Raw genomic sequence first — 19,985 nt, 5'->3', positions numbered from 1 at the left:
ACTGTATAATGATTTAAGAGTATGACAAGCAAACTCCTCAGTGCATTATTCTAGACAATGCATCAAACATAACTTTAATTCCTCATTGACCTTGAGACTGTATAATGTAGAGCCACTGATGTGTTGAGACGCTTTCATGCTGTGTTCTGATGGGTTACACAGTCTACCTGCAGAGAAGATGTCCATGGCCTGTCTGAGCTCCCCTCGGCTCCTCTGGTTGTTATTGGTCAGGTCCACCAGCGGTGTATTCTGGTCGCTCTCTGTGGCAAACATACTTCCATCCACAAACCTCTCCGGTGCGATGTAGCACGTTCTCCGTCTGGACGTGTCAAAGAAGTAGTTGAAGTCCGCGGGGTTGTCCTCCGGCAGGTACGTGGGCTTGAAGCTGGCAAAGTCTGTGAGCAGCACCCAGTTCCAGCTGGTCACCATCACATTCTCTGTCTTGATGTCTCCGTGGCGGACGCCGGCTTTGTGCGCCTGGTCGACAGCGTTAAGGATCTGGAAGGCCAGCCAGCGCTTCTCCACATTGTTGAGGAACGGCCGGGTGCTGATGCGGTCGTACAGATTGTCCCTGACATACTGGCGGAACAAGATGGCTGCTTTCTCCGTCAGGGAGGTTTTCTGGAAGGGCAGGCAGTTCTGGCAGGAGTGCAGCCGGATCTTCAGCTCCTCCAGCTCCTGTTTGTAGCTGGTCAGGGGCAGCGATGGGTCCTGGATGGCGAAGACTTTGACCACCACCAGGCCCTCCCGGTGTTTGGCCCGGGCCACCTTGAAGAAGCGAGTGCTGCCCAGGCTCTTATCGTACTCATGGTCGTGGATGTCTGAGAAGTAACTGTCCACAGAGAGGATCTGAGAGGGGGCGATGCCAGCCAGCTGATTCCCCATCACGCCTCAACAAACGTCTGTGGAAAAATTATAGTAAAAAAAAATCATTTTAAGGTGATACTAAATGCAAGTTTCTGGTACTTCCAGGGATTATCAGCAGTGCTGTCAAGCAGAAGTGACGTCAAGTCACAACAAGGACTATTAAAACAAACAGCAACCAATGTTCTACTGCTGCTTCTGTCTGGAGCAAAAAGTAGAACAGTGGTGAACATTTTGGACAAACCAACGTGTCCAGGTTTTATTGGCTTTCGTTTTGAGGAGGACATTCAGAGGGGGTTTGGAGTCGAAGGTTACAAACCTAAAGATAGATGTTAGAAAAATTCTTACCCTTTATGTTCATGACTGTGTGATCACCTCGTATTGACCTTTCTTATTATTACTTGTGTGAGAATCTGTACAACTCTCTCATGACGCTCAGGAGAGAAGTGAATACCAGGGAGGAACAGGGCATTCTTGTTCCTTTCCTCAAGGCCATCTCACTTGTCTTTTCCTCTATGATGAGCAAAGGAACTATCTTCACTATGTATATTGACATAAGTGAGCAAGAATACAAGCCTCTGCCCATCTGACACATAAAAAGGATGGCAGAAGAACCAGAAAGCAGAAAACTCATTGCTGCTGTATGACTTGTCTCCTTGCTGCAAGAATAAACCAATTGCTTTGACTTCGGAGAATCTGTGTGTTATTTGGAAAGTTTCCTAACAACAGACCAGAAGATTTCTCAGAGATACAACATACAGGCAGGAGATCAAAAAGAGTAAACAATAGTATAGAAATATAAAGGCTTGCAATGCTGTGAAGAAGCAAACTAAACAGCTAAAGTGTTTTGGCATGCCGGATGTCATTTTGGGCCATCAACCAGGTTATACTGGCTACAGCAGGGACCTGGACTCAGAGTAAACAGTAGAGATAATCAATAACAATATCAACTACTTTACTTGCCTGCCAAACAGACCATAAATAGTTGTCCATCACAATTCCAAAGAGTCCAAGGTGACCTACAATTATAAACTCATCGAGCACTTTATTAGAACACCACACTAACACTGAGTAGTTCCTCCCTTTGCTCTCTAAACAGCCTCAGGGCTTCGTGGCCTGGATTCCACCAGATGTTGGGAACTTTCCTCTGAGATTCTGGTCCATGCTGACAGGATGACATCAAATCATTTCTGCAAATTTGTCAGCTGCATATTCAAGCTGCAAGTCTTCCGTTCTACCACATCCCAGAGGTGTTCTACCGGATCCAGATCTGGTGACTGGGGAGGCCACTGAAGTTCACTGAACTCATGGTCATGTCCATGAAACCAGTTTGAGATGACATGGAGCATTATCCTGCTGGAAGTGGCCATTAGAAGTTGGTAAACTGTGGCCATGAAGGGAAGCACATGGTCAGCAACAATCCTCAGACAGGCTGTGACGTTCAGACCATGACTGGTTGGTATTAAGGCCCAAAGTGGAGCCAAGAAAGTTGCGATACTGGAGAAGATGGAACCGGAGAATTTTTTGCATTTTTGCTGAAAAAATTATTTAAACAATTAGTTGGGAAAAAAAAAAAGTTGCTGATCAATTTTCTATTGATCAACTAACCAATAAATCAACAAAAAGTTGCAGCCCTAATTACATACTACAGTTGGTCCAGCTGTCACCGTTTAAATTAACTATATCCAAAAAGTCCCGGTTTATAGCACAAAGAGGGAGTTCGTACCAAAGTCTCGAAAGAGTCTTTACAACCTCACAGAGCTGAAGGTGACATCTTCAAATGTCTTGATTTGTTCTACCAAAAGTCCAAAAACCCAAAAGCATTTAGTATTTAAATAATACATGACAAAAGAGAGGCGGGAAATCCTGAAACCATTAATTGAGTATCAAAATAGCTCCCAATTATTTTTATGTCGATCAAGTAATTGATAAAACGACTTATTGTTTCAGCTATAGTTTGGGTTATGGGAAGAACCAGGTTACAGGTTGTTAAGTTCCTGCACTGGAAAAGGGCTTCACGTAATTCACGTCCTCGGGTTGAGCTAGAAAAGCAGAAATGAATGAGCCTGAGGAACTTATGGCAATGGAGGAGCAGCATTGCGCTTCCCCTTCACTGGAAATAAGAGGCCCAAAACCAACAAAAGCAGACGCACAAACAGAGGCAAACCTGTCAGGTCAGAGCTGTAAGCTTACTCTGGCTGTATAGTTAATATTTTTGGCCTTAATCGGGAGATAAACTCCAGCAACAAGAAGCAGTTTTAGCCTCCATCTCTCCCGTGGTTATCTGCCCAGCTACACAGCAACAAGTTGAAACAGATTTCACATGTTCAAACATCTGGATTTCACATCTGGCAAGGCTCGGCTACACCCACAATTAAGCAGATGTAGAGCAAGCCTCCACCCCAGCCGGTGCAGTAACTGGAGGAGCAATCACATGATTCAGCTCCACAAACAACAGTCTGACAGAGCTAACGTAGCATACGAGCTAAGTGTTATTAGCCCGTTAAAACAAACCCTTTACATTAACAACACCCACACCAATCATGTCCGTGCTGGAACAATTACAAGTCACCGTAAATGTAATGTTACCAGTTGATGTAGTGACGGCAGCTGCTGCTGACAGGACTGTTGTTGTTGTTATTGTTGTCGTCGTCGTTGTGTTAGCTTTAGCAGGCTAGCAGTAATCGACGTCCCTTCCGTTCTAGTGATGCTGCTGACGGCCGCTAAGGTATCGAACTTCAGCCTGAACGCAGTTTAACCGTCTTCATGTCGTCTCTCGGTGTGTCAGCTATAACAGCCCGTTCAGCTGCCACCCTCTTCTGCCACAGGTGAAACGCTGCGCGGCGGTAAATTGACAGCCTGAATCACGAAGCTAATCCGCTAACCGACTAGCCGTTTCCAGCTGTTGTTATGGATCCGGGTCAGAGCGGAAACTGACAAGCCGTGAGCGCCCCTATCGGTCAACTGTGGTTACTGCAAAGATCGTCTATTAAGAAGCTGGCGCACGCTGTAGTTTTTTTTTCTTTTTTTTTTAATAAACCGTCCGTAGATCTATTTACGTTCTGAATACCATATACGGTGGCGTAGCAGCAGAGGTTGGAGAAGTATTCAGATCTTTTACTTAAGTAAAAGTATTAATACCATAGCGTCGAAATACTCAGTTACAAGTAAAGGTCTTACACTCAAACGTTTACTCAGAAGTACAATCGGTTTTAGCATGAAAACATACCTAAAGTACTCAATGTGCAGAATGGCTCATTTCAGAACAATGCAGCCTGTATTCTGTATGGATTACATTTACTATTAATTAAGTCTTATCTTTACCTACAATAATACATCATACATGTAGTGGAGGAGAAGTATAAGGTAACATACATTGAAGTTGAGTACAGTACTTGAGTAAATGTACTTAGTTACATTCCACCACTGGAAAAATGACACTTAAAACATTACATTATTCTTTCCAGATCAATTCGTAAAAAGCACCTGATCTACCTGCAGAGCTGCAGTATCGTGCAGCAGGTTGGCGGCATCACAGGTGAGCCTCTTTTTTTTTTTTTTTTTTTTTCTAAATGAGATGCTTGTACAAATTAACAAAAAAAAAAGGGAAAGAAATGAGAACTACAGGAAGGAGACCGGGCAAGCCGCGTTTTCTTAGATGGATGAGTGAAGTCGTCCTCTTCACCAAACACGATCTTCGTTTGGAGCCAAAGGAACTTTCTGGTACCGACGGCACGAGGGAGCCACCGGGCGTCCAGACGCGGTAAGTGGCCCCACACCTGAGAGGAAGCGAGGTGATCTGGTATTCAAAATAAAATACGAATACTCCCCGAGGCGGTTCCACGCAATTAGGAAATACCACTCACAGTATGTCGCCATCAGCTCGGCCACACTGTGTTGGCCTGTGCTGTCAGTGGAGGATGATGAAACTCGGACCAGGAGGAATGCATGCAGAGGAAGTTAATTAAAAACAATGACAACAAAAAAAAAAACAAAAAAAGGAAAACAGTTCAAATGTTTTAACACAAAATCACAAGTCATTCTGACATGACTGGGTGTATGTGCAGGAGAAGAATGACTGGTAAAATAAAACTTAGATAACAAACAAAAAGAGGAAGAACAAGAATTAGAAGAACCAGTCCTCTCCAGAATAGAGTAGATGTACTTTTCCATTTCTGTTTTTTTATATATTTTCCCATTCTTTCAAATGTAATGCAATACTACGTTGCTTTTCAAATTGTCCTTAATATGTGAGGTGTTTTCCCCCTTTAGGCTTTTACGATCCATTGCACAACTTTGTCAAATAAAGTCAAGTTTGATTTTTACAGCCCAGTATCAAAAATCACGAATCTGCACATCATTACAACACTCTCTGTCCTTACACTCTTGAATCAACATTATAGACTGTAATCCTATATGAAGAATAGGATCTGGGAGGACGTCGAGAAACTTCCAGGTTCATTTCGGTATTTCTTTCTTTTTTTTTTTTTTCTCGCAATCCCTCTGACAAATAAACCAACAAACAGACACGGGGGAAAACGTAACCTCCTTCTATTAAGTAGAGCGTTTTCGGCACGCCCATGCGCCGTCCAACCCGCTTTCATTTTGAAAGGCTCTCCGGAAGTGTTGCCGTGGTTGCCGTCGGCGGACTTGACATAGTGGACGCTGTTCGCTCAGAGACAAACGCTCCGCGGTGGGATTTCACGGAAGATGCTGAAGAAACGGGAGCTGCTGGTAAGTTTGACAATTTTTGACTTTTCCTTCACAGCATCGACTGATTACAACACGGATTCCAGCCCTCTGTTCGCGAAACAAACACAATTTTAACACCGAACCCGACCGGAGTTAGAAAACCGGCCGCGGTGGGAGCCCGGCAGCGGGTTTGTTTGGTTAGTTTCCCCGAGAGTGGAGCTCTGTTGTCGGCTGCTAGCCTGCTGCTGTCGTCACCCGGGGACGCTAACCTTGGCCCCTGACTCCGCGACTGGCACTGCAGGTTGTTGACACGGTGGCGGACGAGTCGTGGACAGCACGGCGGGGTTCGGTGTTATTCAGCGCGTCAAAAGGTTCGGTGTCCGTCACTTCCACCGGTCGTCCTTGTTGTGTCTCACCGAACCTGTGAGCTAGCCGCCGGCGGCGTTAGCTAAACGCTAGCCGAGGCTAACGTGAACATACGTGTGTGTGTGTGTGTGTGTGTGTGTGTGTGTGTGTGTGTGTGTGTGTGTGTGTGTGTCTGATGCTGCAGGTGATGAGGTGAGATGCTCGTTGACATGATATCGTTACATATTGTCCTGCAGTAACAATGGGTTCGTCTGAACAGCTGGTGATTGCAGGGGAATTTGAATTGGTTCGCTGTTTTTCTAAACAGGAAATCATTGTTGTCTGTGAGGTGTGTCCGAGTGTTTCTGTCAGAACTACTCTTTTGCGGGGATTTCTCCGGGGACCCAGTTGAGCCGTAGAAATGGTGAATATGTATTTTTAAGGAGTGTCGGCCCGCTGAGCGCAGAAGTGAAGGATGGGCTTATTCTACTTTATTATAGAAGCTCCTACAGGAAAACAGCTTGTTGAAATCCCAGTGAAAGCATGTTTTAACAAAAACAAATCTACCTGGTTTGCGTCTGCCTCAGTAACTTCAGGGGGCGAGGTCAACCTACCTCCCGTTCTCCGCCATACCTGCCTTAAACAGAACCAAAAAAACCGTTAACTCGTCTCCATCCGTTTTTCACCACGGCTCCCCCCGCACATTTAACCCCCACCTCCCACTTGTCGTCGTCCGTCGCCTCGTGTCACCGTAGACGTCCATAAGCCCATTCGGTACCTGTCAGCCGACCCCCCCCATCCTCAACTGTGGAGTCTTTAGAGCCGCGTACGAACCGGTCTGGACTTTGGCTGCGTCTGAGTTCAAATCCATTTGAATCTTTGCATAACACAAGACACGGCGTGCAGCGACGTTAAAGACGGTGTCCGGTCTCCTCCGTCAGGTCAGCACCGGCACCGGCACCGGAACCGCGGACTGCCTCGGTGCCTCTCAGAGTTACAACTTAGTATTCACCACCTACTCGACCCAGGTACCGGAGGCTCCTGGTTCAGAACTATGAAGTTTGTAAAGCTGATACAATCTGCTGCCCACCAACAGTTGTTGGTCAGCACCGGCTAAAAAGCTTCTACCTCTTTCATTGTGCTTATAAAAAGAGCGAAGACATAATAAAGATTTAATACGAGATTGGTAAACCTTGCAGCTTTAGTCAATCCAGGTATTTTAGCAGCCTGAGCCAGCTAACCGTAGCCGTGAGCAGGTTACAGCTAAATCTGTAATACCGAAGGCCGAGGCCACTGAAGTAAAACGCTGACAGGTTGATCAAATATTGACCGATGAGATGTTAGTCTCCGCAGGCAAAACTGCACGCCACTCGGCGTCTCTTTCCTAGCTCAGAGATGTGACCCTACTGAGACACTTTGGTGATTTAGTGAGGTCAAAACTATGGGAAAAAAATTCTGCTCTTACCAAGCAAAGATTCAGTCAACCTATTTGGAAACGGCTACGTATCATTGGACCACAGTAAAACTGTCCCACATTTCAGTGTAACAGTCCTGTTAGTGTTTGAACTGGTGCATCGGCATCAGTGAGAGCTGCGGTTTCTTCAAACAGCGTTAACAAATCAAACATCCATCGCCCTCAGACACACCCAGAACATTCTTAAAACTCCTTCCAGTCTGTCACAGCGCGACTGTACCAGCCTGTAAAACTTGGTGTCATGAAGTTTACTTCGGTATCATTACTCCGTATTAAACCTGTTTGGTCGCCGATGATTGCTGGTTGTCGATTGTACAGCAGACCGTGCCCGTGAATCGGTTTTGAGAAATGTACATCAAAAAAGTCACAGGACTGACAGGCATGTAGAAGTTTTGGCGGTGTGAGGTGAAAGGTGGTTAATAGCAGATGGGACTGGCACAGTGGTCACCGTGGATCTGGATAGATTTGTTTCACAAGAATGTGAGTTTCATCTCGGTACAATCGATATTGAAAAAGCCTTTCCCAATGCTGACAATTTTCATTATTGATTAAGTAATTGTTTCATCTAATAAATGTAGGAAAATAGTGGAAAATGCCCATCACAACTTCCTCAGGCCCAAGTACCATCAGGTCGTTTGAACTCTACTGTTGCTCTCTCTTTGTGTCAGTAGAATCCTATTGTGATCAAAAGACGAAATAATATTGTTATCCACAGTTTTGCCTTTGATCAACATGTTGCCATAAAGCACATTTTCTGAAACAACGACCAAAGGAGTTCCCCATCATTTCAAGTAACAATGTTTGAAGACCTGTAACGGACAATCAATCCGTCAAAGTGGTTTAATCAGGTATTTCTTCATCGCGTAAGAAATGGTTGATTTCAGCTGCTTAGATGTGAACTTTTGTCTGATTTATATAAAACTGAAAGTTTTTTTTTGACTGTTGCTCTGCAAATAGATGCTTTGATAGCTTGTGATGACCATTTATTATTTTGACATCATATACATTAAATAATGCATGAGTTATTCGAACAGTCAACAAATTAATTTAATAATCCCCGAAAAAACACCACTCAACATCAGCATGGAGGTCAAAGCCATTAACAGAGGTCTGATAGTGGGGTGTAACAAGCTGTTTGGTAACTGATGATAGTGAAAATACTCCAGATGATTATTATATTATTGGTTTTATCTGCATGACTCAGCTGTACAGTGAAGAGTTCTGTAGAAGTCTGCAGAGTTCAGTATAAAGCAGTCGACTGTGCTGTTGTAGGTTTTACTGCTGTGTGTCGGCTCCGTTGCCATGTTAACACGTTGTTTATTCCTGGTGAGTGGGACACAAAGACACCTATAAGCAGCTTATCCTGAATAATAAGACCATAGCCAGGATCTGAGGCGGCGTTCAGGATATGAATCACATTTAAAAAAAACAAAACAAACAACTCACATTTAATCCTGAGGCTGAACGCTGGGCAGAGCATGTTGGTGTGTTTGCTTTAGCTGCCTACCTGCCAAAGAGGGGGGGGGGCGACAGACAGATGTGCCTCTCTGTCTCTTTTCGTGTGTCTGAGCAGTGTGAAGGTGGTGAAGGTTCACCGACCCCCACCCACCCCATCCCCCCACACACACCCCCCACCCCCCATGATAACCTATTTGTGGAGAGAAGCATCCTCTGTTTCTCAGCCCCTTTCACACTCTGCTGCTTCCTTCCACTAAACTCTGCTGTTGTCTCTGTTCAGGTCACACTGATGAATGGCCTCCAAAGCAGCCCGTTAGTCCCTTTGGCAGCCTTATATATCTGGTAACATCCACTCAGTGCTTCCCTGCAATGCTGCTGGACCCTTGTGAACCCTCTACCACTAAAAAGACAGAAAGAAGATCATCAGAAACATTGCGTATCCAATATATAGGCAGGTTACAGTGTTGTTAATTGTTAACAGTAAAGGTGAAATGCTTAGTTGATTCAATCGATTAGTTAATAGCAGAAAATTAAGCGGCAGATATTTTAATAATTGTTAAAATTCCCAAAAGTTTGCTCGTTCCTGCTCATCAAACATCAGGATTTGCAGTTTTCCTCTGTTGTATATCATTGCAAACTGAATATCTTTGGGTTTTGTACTGTTGGTTGAAAAAAACAAGACATTTGAACACATTATCTTGGACTCTTGAGTCACGGTGATGGGCATTTTTTGCCATTTTCTGACATTTTCTAAACCAAGTAACTAATCGAGAAAAATTCAGACAAATTGATGATAAAAATAATTGTTAGTTGCAGCCCTAACGGATATGACAACCCAAATTATTGCTAAAACAAGAAGTTGGTAAGTCAGTTGATTTGTCAACAAATTTGGCAATTGACTAATCATTTGAGACATGCATATCACAAAAAGGCCAACCATTCGCTGGTGCTGTCTTCTCTAATGTGAGGATTTGCTGCCTTTCTGTTTTTATCATTGTAACTGAATATCTTTGGGTTTCGAACCGTTGGTCGGTCAAAAAAAGCAACTTGAAGACATCAACTTGGACTTAAAGTTTTAATCAGTTAATCGTAAAAAAAAAACATCAAAATAATCAACAGATTAATCTATGCTATATTTATATCTATACCTGTTTATCTATATTTATATTCATTGCACAGTTTTTTTTTCTTTAAATAATTCAATTCAATTTCAATTCAATTTTAATTATATAGCAGCCAAATCATAACAGAGGTGATCTCAGGGCACTTTTCATGTAGAGCAAGTCTAGACTGTATTCTTATGTTTTCCATCCTCCTGTAAATAATATATCACAATGCAGGTTCCACATAAAGATGTATAATAAAAATAATGAAACTATTATAACACTAATAACAAGACTAATAATAATAATGAGACTAAATATAAGAAGAAGAAGAATAATGTTTGAAGCAGTGGGTGTTGAGGAGGATCATGGGGCAGTAGGTGGTTTAAAGTCACAGATCCAGACTCTGCAGCACCAGGGGCAGAAAAACCTGCCGAAAGCGACGAGAGGAGAGAGACGAGGAAGCTCAAAACTAGGGGTGAGGGAAGAAGACGAGTTAGTAACGAGCATTGATGGGATATGAATACCTTTGGATGGAGAGAGAGAGGAGCTTGGTGCATCATGGGAAGTCCCCCAGCAGTCTAGGCCTATAGAAGCATAACTAGGGGCTGGTTCAAGACCGGCCTGAGCAGCCCTGACTGTAGGCCTTATCATAGAGGAAGGTTTTAAGCCTACTCTTAAACCTGGAGAGGGCGTCTGCCTCAAACTGGAAGATGGTTCCACACTAGAGGATCCTGATAAGTGAAGGATCAGCCTTCCATTCTACTTCGGAGACTCTAGGAACCACAAGCAAGCCTTCGTTCTGGGAGCAGTGTTCTAGTGGGGTAATAGGGTTCTATGAGCTCCTTCAGATATGATGGTTCCTGACCATTAAGGGCTTTGTAGGTGAGGAGGAGGACTTTTAATTCCGTTCTGGATTTTACAGGGAGCCAGTACAGAAAAGCTAACACAGGAGAAATGTTTGTTTAGGTCAGAGTTAAAGGACATATCCTGATCAAAGAGAACTCCCAGATTCCCAACAGTGGTGCTGGAGGCCAGGGCGATGCCATCTGGAGTAACTATATCATTAGATAAGGTGTTTCTAAGGTGTTGGGGGCCAAACACAATAACTTCTGTTTTGTCTGAGTTTAACAGCAGAAAGTTACTGGTCATCCAGGTCTTTATGTCCTTAAGGCAAGCTTGAAGTTAAGTTTTGACAAGTACAACTGGGTATCATCTGCATAAAAATGCAAGTTTATGGAGTGTTTCCTAATAATATTGCCCAAATGAAGCATAAATAAGGTGAATAAAAACTGGTCCAAGCACAGAACCCCTGTCGAACTCCGGGACTATGAAGTAGTAGTATAGTATATGAAGGATTTATCGTTAACTGCACAAACTGAAATCGAACTGATAAATAGGACATAAGCCTTCTTAGAGTGGTTCCTTGAAAGCCAATTAAATATCCAGTCTCTAACAGGATGTGATGGTCAGTGGTATCAAATTTCTAAGGTCTAACAAGACAAGTAGAGAGACAAGTTCTTTGTCTGATGCAGTAAGAAGGTCATTTGTACCTTTAACCAGTGCTGTCTCTTTGCTATGATGCTCTCTAAATCCTGACTGAAAATCCTCAAATAAACGTATTATTTAGAAAATCACACAACTGGTTGGCGACAGCTTTCTCAAGGATCTTAGAGAGAAAGGGAAGGTTAGATTTTGTCTCTAATAGTTTGAATTTTAACATTAAAGAAGATCACGAAATCGTCTCTACTGACAGCTGTAGAAATACGTGGATCGTATGGATCGACTCTGTCAGCCTGACTTCAGTGGTGAAAAGAAACCGAGGGTTGTTTTTATTTTCCTCTATTAGAGATGATTGATAGGCTGCGCTGGCTTTACCGAGGCCTTCCTATATGTTTTAAGACTACCATGCCAGGCTAAGTGGGATTCTTCCAGTTAAGTGGAACGCCATATCCTATCCCATAATATTTGGTTTATAAATCATCATAAAACAGTGAAAAATGCACTTCACAATATCCAATAACAAAAGTGGGACATCATCAGTTGTCTTGTTTTGACCGACCAACCATCCAAAACCTTAAAAAAATAAAATTTACGAAGACTAAGAAGATTAGCAAATCCTCACATTTGTGATCCTTGAGCCAGTAATTTTGAGTTATTTTTGCTTGAAAAATGAATTAAACAATCAATTATTAAATTGTTGCCGATTCATTATCCTTCGATAGACTAATCTATTAATTTAATAACCTTCACAGCTCTATTTGCAACCCTAAACCGCATCATTGGAACTACAACACTCTCCTCTTGGTAGAGAAAGTTGTGATGGAGCTGGGCTCACAGTTTCCCCTGTTTTAACTCTTAAATCATTTTTATTTCTTTGATTGAAATGACAGACGTTTAGTTAAATGCTTAGAGCAGCATTACCAAAGCTTTTGTATCAACTGAAAATGACATCAATAGGCCAAGTCTATCACTTGCCATTGTTTTTGATGGGCTTCTTTTCTTTTCTAACTAAACAGAAAATGGATTTTTTTAAAAAAAATGAAGTCAGACTGAATAAATAAAGTGGAACTAAATGTCAATTTAGTCTGATTAGCAGGCTACTTAAGTATTTCTTAAAATGTCAAACTGTTCCTTGCAGAGTAACTGTGCAAAAAACATAATTGAGTTCCACCTCAGTTAATTTAGTCGGTCTCCTTCAGTCCACCGGTCTGTCTGATCTGGAAGATGTTGAATGATCCAATGAAAAAGGATCACGTTCTATAAAGTGGGTTTAGACTATTATTTGCATCTGGTAAAATCAATACTTAACCCTCCAAGGGAAGCTACGGATTGATCCATATTAATTCTAATAATACATTTGATTAGAGTCTTAACAAGTATCCCTACTGCTTAACTAAATACTGCTGCTACTAACTACTGACACTGAGGATACTACTACTATTACAAGTGTTACCTCTGCTACTGTCAGTAATGCTACTAGTACTGCAGCAGCTAAACACATTGCTCCTGCTTCCCTTTATTTTCATCATCATGTTTTCTGTGAAGCTTCCCTAACAGCCTAACAAAGGGAAAATTCAAGGAGACAAGTGATTCATTTTGGCACGAAAGTGACCTAATTTAAAGACACTGACACTAAATATTATCTATCAGCAGCTTTATTTCAGAAATAAACTCTACAGTGGCAAGACCCTCCTCTCTCTCTGTAGTAATTAATTGAATCTTTTCCCTGACTTCAGACTCTGCTCGGAAAGTCGCAGCCTGGTGTTGGAGTTTGACCTACTTTGCCTCAGTCTAGTTTTTCTCTGTGGCTGTCATTACATTAAACGAGTCAAGTAATGAACAACGACCTCATGACCATTTCGAACAGAGATCAGCTAATATTCATGTCGTAGCTGCTGATAAGTGAGGTATTTGTGTCCTTCCTGCAGACCTTGAAGGCAGTTGGTCAGGAATAGAAATGAACTCCAGCAGTTAGTCAAGTGCGTCGCTAACAGCCGTTTTGGCAGAAAGCCAGTCATCATCTTGAGTTTAACTTAATTCTAAAAATCTAGCTGGCTAGCAGACGGTGTAGAGATGCTGGTGAAACCGAAGCTCTGGCAGATACGAAGTTGGCTTGTGGCCATGTTTGTGGCTTAAAGAGCATGAACCTACACAAATTCCCAACACAAACCAGTGCACTGAGCTGAAGCTCAGGTAATGTAACAGATGCCAAAACAACACCAATACACCAGACTATCCCTTAAATGCAAGGGGAAATAAAAGTCAAACTTCTCAACCAAGTAGGAAATTAACGGATTTACGATTTAAATCAGGAAATATTTTTAATTAATGAATAAACAAGAGAGAGAATCTGAGAGGCCATTCAGTGCCCACCAGGGCTGCAACTAACAACAACTTTATTTTCATTAGCAGTTAATCTGCTGATTATTTTCTTGATCAGTCTTTTAGTCAGTTTAGTTTATTTTTATATAAATGTTTTTGGTATTTTTACCTGGAAACATTTTTGAAACAATGGATTGTTGCAACTCTAAATTGGCACTAAACAGTCATTTTGGCTTTAGAATTAAATTCGATGCCATTCGTTCTACATCCAAGAACGTGGTTTGTGCAAGACCTGCCAAACCAGTGTTGCCAAACCGGTGTTACCACACCATTAATGAGAGTCATTCTTTGAATAGTGTAGTTGTTGTTGTTAAGTTTTCTGTTGTGAGGATGAACAGACAGTATGATGGATGTATCCTGTCTGTCTGAGCCCTGCTGTGTTCCCTGGAAATCCTGATTTTATTTAAAACAGAGAGTGAACTGTTTTGAAGTCCAACCAGGCTGTGGCTGCGTAGCAAAAAAAAGCCAAAGCAAAAACTGAAAATAATCACACATTTTTTTCCTTTGGCTGATGTGATGACAGTGCTGAGTTTGACAGGCGGTTAGTTAAAAACCTCTTCAGGGCTGTTGCCATTTCTTAGATATGGTAATTACAAACATTAAACCAAGAAAAAGAAATAAAAAACATAATACACAACAAGCAGACACGCACAAAAAAGGCTGCAAAGTGAACACACACAGAAAGAACAAAACACAGTATGAACAAAACGGCCAAATTCAAATTCTAGATGGACAAGGAATTGGGGGCGGGTGAAAAAATCAATTCACATAAAAATTGCTTTTCTTACCATCTGCAATTCTGAATCGATTCACAAATGCCAAAAATCCATTTTTGCAGCTGGTGTCTACCATCAGTAGGACAGTAGTATATTCTAGCCTTTCTACTCTGGGTCCAGTAAGGCTTAGAAAAAAACCACTATCCAGGTCACAACTCCAAGCTTATTTCAAGTGCAGCTTTGATAATTCGACCATGTCTCAGCCTTCACCTGATCTGAGACTGAAGCTCTTCTTCTAGTTCTCTTGCACAAACACCAAACCTCTGTAGAGTCTAGAAACTACATTCAAAGCCATAAAGACATTGTTGATGTTAGTGGTGTAACCATACACAGAAGTCACGTTTCAGTTCACACTGCTGTTTGGACGTGATGGTTCGGTACCATAGGCAAAAGGCAAAAAGCCAAAAAAAAAAAAAAAAACCCCAGATGCCTTATACTAGGTTTCTTTTCATTTATTCTGAACAGAGAGTAGTGTAGTTACAGTTTGTTCCCCCCAGTGGTGTATAGTCCCCCCTGAGGTAGTTGGTACAGCCTGTAATGTAAAATGTGAACAATGAACATACACTCTCGCATAGGTCATATTTTTACGTAGGGCTGATGAATAACAAAAGGCAATAGGTCACAATCAGCTACAAAACTGAAAAACATCTTATTTTATAAAAGTACAAAATACACAAAATAATAAAAAATGAAACTTTTGCATTAGGAGGAGTGTTTCAGTTTGTTCCACCTAGGCTATACTTAAACACTCAAAGCTTAAACCCAACCCTCCAAAAAAACAATAAATCAAAGGACAGAGGAAAACAGCCTTACTAGTAAAGAGGGCCTGGAATACCAGGTAGAGTCAGGTAGCATTTTACCAACTGAGAACTCTGGTAAATTCATTACAAAAATAACGAACTCAAACGTTTTCACATTATACTGTTAAATGTAAGCAGTTAAATGTAAACAGCAAACAAACACTCTAGCATAGGCCATATTTTTATGTTGGCTGATGTCAAACAAAAAGGTCACGGTAGGCTCCAAAACTGTAAAGCTTCTCTGATGTTGAAAAATACGACAAAATATATAATAATTAGTGGTTTAATTACTTAGATCTTGGGCTGAACCAAAAAAAAAAAAAAAAAAAAAGACATTACAGAAACAGAATAACATCTCCGGATGTGAAAAAACAAAATAAATACAATATAATGAAATACAAGATCCAAGAAAACCTGCCTTTAGGAGCCTTGTATCACATTTATGATTAACTTGTGACTACTGTAAGGTCATGATGTACCTCTTAAAGGTCGAGGTCAAGTTTCATTCTATTTTCAAGTTTTTCTTAAAAACAATGAGTTTGTCCACACTGTCAGTCGTGAGGGCAGATCTGTTGGCAGCAACAGAGCCATCGAGAAAACCCTCTCGCTGGGAACTGAGCTTGCAGCTACAGCCAGGTAACAGTTTGCCAACATGGCCAGATTAGAATAAACAGACTCCTGAGCCTCCCACTAGGCAAACAGGTTGGAATCGATTTTGAAATGCACTCCTTTGTCATGTGGGCATACACTTCCCCCTTCGGCTGCCTCCTGGGCTGCCTCCGTTCCTCCTGGGCTGATCTCTTTCGAGGAGGGGAAAACGCTGCCTCTGACTCTGCCACCTCTGTAGACTCTCTGGTCTCACCCTGGAGCATTAAGTGACACAATCAAAAAAAACGTTAATAATTAGTGAGCAAGTTCAGTGACCATTGTAACAGTGATGTCAGAATCAGAAATTTTGGCAACGCTCGCTCTCCATTGCTGTTTTAGTTCACTGGGAACCCGAAATTTTCCCACATAGCTGATCTGAAAGAAGCAGACAGGTGTTCTAGCTCATGCGTGTGATTTGCACTGGCCATAGTGTGACTGACCCAGTCAGACACCAGTCATCTTGAGCTAAGCTTAGCAGGGCATTTTGCTGACTGCTAGCGGTTTACAGCTTAACGTTTCCGGGTGGAGCTCATGCTCATGTCCTGATCCGTGGATCACATCTGAGCTCACCGCTCGTTTTCTACATTGTAGGACTGATGCTGAGGTGAGGTGTTTGAGTGCAGCACTTGAGTGTCCCTGCAGGGATCTGGCACTCGGCCCACACTGACTCTCAACCCAGTAATAGAGCTTGACCTGAATCTAATTGGACCTGCTGGGAAATGATGATAAAAGCTGCAGATTACAATGAGGGCAGGATGAAGGCTGTTTTACTGACTAGCCTCTGAGACCTGTCTATCGACTTGAGTTGCTTCTTTTCAGCTGGTTTTTTGTTTCATTTTTGCATGTTTGAATGTCAGTAGTCAAATGAGGCTGGGGGAGGAATGAACAGGCAAGAAAATGCCACAAGTAAAAACCGCTCTGTGTGTTACTGTGTTCATGGTTTATAATGAATGGATTTGAAATGCAATTTTCTCATCCTCCCACAGCCACTTGTACATTGGCAACTTGAGAAAATTTCTGTTCAGTTGGACGTCTTTAGTCAGCTCGCTTCCTCAGTAGGTGTAGCCGTCCATCTGACCGAGTTACTGTAGTGAGCCAAATCCTCTCTTACAGTCCTTTTTTTTTTTTTTTTCTGACACTTATAATTTTTCAGACTTTCAGACGTTGTGCTTATCACCTGTGACGACCTCACTTTTGTCATTTGAGTTTTTGGAAAGTCTCTAAGTATGTGAACAAATTAGGTCAATTTAAGGACTTTGGAATGACAGGTCCCTTAAGTCAGTGGCTCCCCACTGATCAGAGGCCAGGACCTCATCACGGTCTCACAAGATAAATCTGTTAGATGATTAACAGGACAGGACAAAAGATAGTAAAAATAGTACCGCGCTGTAAAAGTACTCCATGACAAGTAAAAGTCCTGTATTTAGTTAAAAGTATGTGAGTATAATGAAGAAAATGTGCTAAAAATATTCAAGTACTCAATTCAGAAAAATGTCCCTTTCGACTGTTATACTAGGACATATTATATGATGAGATTATTATCACTCATGCATTAATGTGCAAGCAGCATTGTACTGTTGTACTTCATTGAGGTGGAGCTAAGTTTAAACTATTTTTTGTAAGACTGCCTGCAACTAATAACAATTTTCATTGTGATACATCTTCTGATTATTTTCTTGATTAATCAATTGATTGATCTCATTGGTTGTACTGCTGGGAGGTTTAAATTTAAGTAACAAAGCATCATAATTTATTGACTCGCCATATGTTTTGTATCTTAACTTGTAAAGTAACTTGCAACTATAGCAGTAAAAAGTAAAATATTTCCCTCTAAAATGTATTGGAGTAGAAGTATGAAGTATCATAAAATGGAAATATTAAAGTAATATACAAGTACGTCAAATTTGTACTTTAATACAGTACTTGAGTAAATGAACTCACCACTGTTTGTAGGGGTTGATAATGTTGACTTATTGATTACTTTACTTAATGCAGATATTTCTGTATTTCAGAATTTAACTCAAGCTAAAACAGATGCCCTGTGTCCTCCAGTTTTAAACTACATAGAGTTTTCCCAAATATCCATCATCTTTTTGTCTAAGCTTGCATCGTTAAACCAGGTTGTTCTTGCTTTTCTAATCTGATGGGCTTCATTCCTTCATCAGGAAGGAAGATGTGCTTATTCAAGGAAGCACCCACAATTTGCAATCAGTGCAACTGCAAATCACACAACGCGTCTCCCCAGGAGGTTATTTACTGGAGGCGGTAAACTCTGTGATTGAGCTGTTCGCCTTTATGTTTACTCTGCTTTTCTCAGCTTCTACAGACTTGTTTTTTTCCCCTTGTCTTTGCAACCTGTTGCTCTTATTAAATACCAAAGGAAATATTCATGATCTATTAATTACTCTCATCTCCTGAGCTGGCAGAACCCGGTGTATCTGATCACATGATTAACCACAATAAATAACCGGTCTGCACTAGGGCTGCACCTAACAGTCATTTTCATTATTAAGTAATCCCTCTATTGTTTTCTAACAATGAATTAAATTTAGAATCTATAAAATGACAGAAAATAGTCAATCATAATTTCAGTCAAAGGTTACGTCTTAAAATGTCTGTCTTTAAATGTCTTATTTTGTCTGACCACCAGTCCACAACCTGAAGATATTCAGTTTACAACGACATGAAAGACAAAAGAAGTAAATCTTCACCTTTAGGAAGATGAAACCAAAAAATGTTTGGCATTTTATTGCTTTTTATAACAAACTGGGAATGATTAATCGATTATCAAAAGAGTTTCAGACTCATTTTCTGTCAATCGAATAATCTTAATCAAATAATTGTTTAGTACTACAATAACTGTAAACCGAAATATAGATAGATGATCCTTTTTGCATATTTGAACAAAAATTGAACATTTTGATTATTCAGATGGACAGTGGAAAAGTTGATTATGTAGCAGGAGAGTGTGATACTTTGGCACCACTTTGAAAACTGGCCACTATTGGAATCCATTATATGAACTTGTATTTTCAACCTTGAACCATCAACGTGTGATTTGCAGCTGTCCTCCAATCCTAAAGGGGGCAAACTGGGAGTATTGATCCATCAGGTGGAGGCGGGAGGAGCAGGATCCTCCTTTAAGCTCCAGTCACTACTAATCAGAAACAATCCTCTCAGCCTGTCGCCTGCTCACTGAAGGCCTTACCTTTCTTCTGTTCCACTTCTGAAGTTCACTAAAGCAGAGGATGATCAACTGTTCTGTTTACATTTGCTCAGAGGAACTGGGGCAGCAGAGGATGCAGATGCCACTTTTCGTTGTGTTTGATGAAAGTGAGGAGAAGAGATTCTGGACATCTTAACTAATGCCAAGAGCCTGAGTCTTGGGTAATGCTAACTGAGTCTGTGGCTGGCTTATGGTCTTTGTGGTGGATCTGAAGACGGTTATCTGGAGGAAGTAGAGACCGGTTGGGATTCCTGTCTTCTCTTTTTCCTGGCCTCATCCTGATCAGAGGTGTTTATACCCACTTCTAGGAGGAAAAGATCATAGACTAGCCTTGTTGTACAAGTCTGAAACTTCCAGAGAAATGTTAGCATTGCTTAAAGCAAACTCAGTTTTCTACAGCTTGTTACTTATAAATTTTACTGGAGAATGTTGCAGGCTTTGAACACAACTAGTGAATGCAAAGCTTGTGACCTATGCTGAGCTGCAACGACTAGTCAATTAATCGATCAAAAGAAAATTAAACGGCAACGATTTTGATAGTCAGTTTTTTTAACAAAAATGTTAGTCAACTAAAACGATGAAACATTTGCTGTCTGTAGCTTCTCAAATATGAGGCTTTGATGCTTTTCTTTGTCACTCATGGTACTAAACTGAATATCTTTGGGTTTTGGACTGTTGGTCGGACAAAACAAAACATTTAAAGATGACACCTTG

At 41.4% G+C, this 19,985-nt stretch overlaps 2 protein-coding genes across 3 annotated transcripts in view; one reads left to right on the top strand and one right to left on the bottom strand.

Moving 5' to 3' along the window:
* The window catches only part of pik3r4 (phosphoinositide-3-kinase, regulatory subunit 4), a 33,136-nt gene extending 29,342 nt beyond the window's left edge, over positions 1 to 3,794 (bottom strand). For both annotated transcript variants that reach the window (XM_040117699.1, XM_040117700.1), the window contains exons 1-2: positions 3,454 to 3,794; positions 168 to 902 (exon numbers count right to left, since the gene is read on the bottom strand). In XM_040117699.1, the coding sequence (XP_039973633.1) occupies positions 168 to 885 (718 nt within the window). In that variant the 5' untranslated portion in view covers positions 886 to 902; positions 3,454 to 3,794. The remainder of the gene's footprint in view (positions 1 to 167; positions 903 to 3,453) is intronic.
* A 1,682-nt stretch (positions 3,795 to 5,476) lies between these two features.
* atp2c1 (ATPase secretory pathway Ca2+ transporting 1) overlaps positions 5,477 to 19,985 on the top strand; it is a 55,846-nt gene continuing 41,337 nt past the window's right edge. Inside the window, exon 1 of the mRNA XM_040118649.1 lies at positions 5,477 to 5,598. Within this exon, the coding sequence (XP_039974583.1) occupies positions 5,575 to 5,598 (24 nt within the window). The 5' untranslated portion in view covers positions 5,477 to 5,574. The remainder of the gene's footprint in view (positions 5,599 to 19,985) is intronic.

This window comes from Xiphias gladius, chromosome 22 (assembly GCF_016859285.1).
Source record: "Xiphias gladius isolate SHS-SW01 ecotype Sanya breed wild chromosome 22, ASM1685928v1, whole genome shotgun sequence".
NCBI classification, from domain to species: domain Eukaryota; kingdom Metazoa; phylum Chordata; class Actinopteri; order Istiophoriformes; family Xiphiidae; genus Xiphias; species Xiphias gladius.
Note: the sequence above shows the minus strand (reverse complement) of the source record. Positions and strands in the feature narration are given on the sequence as shown.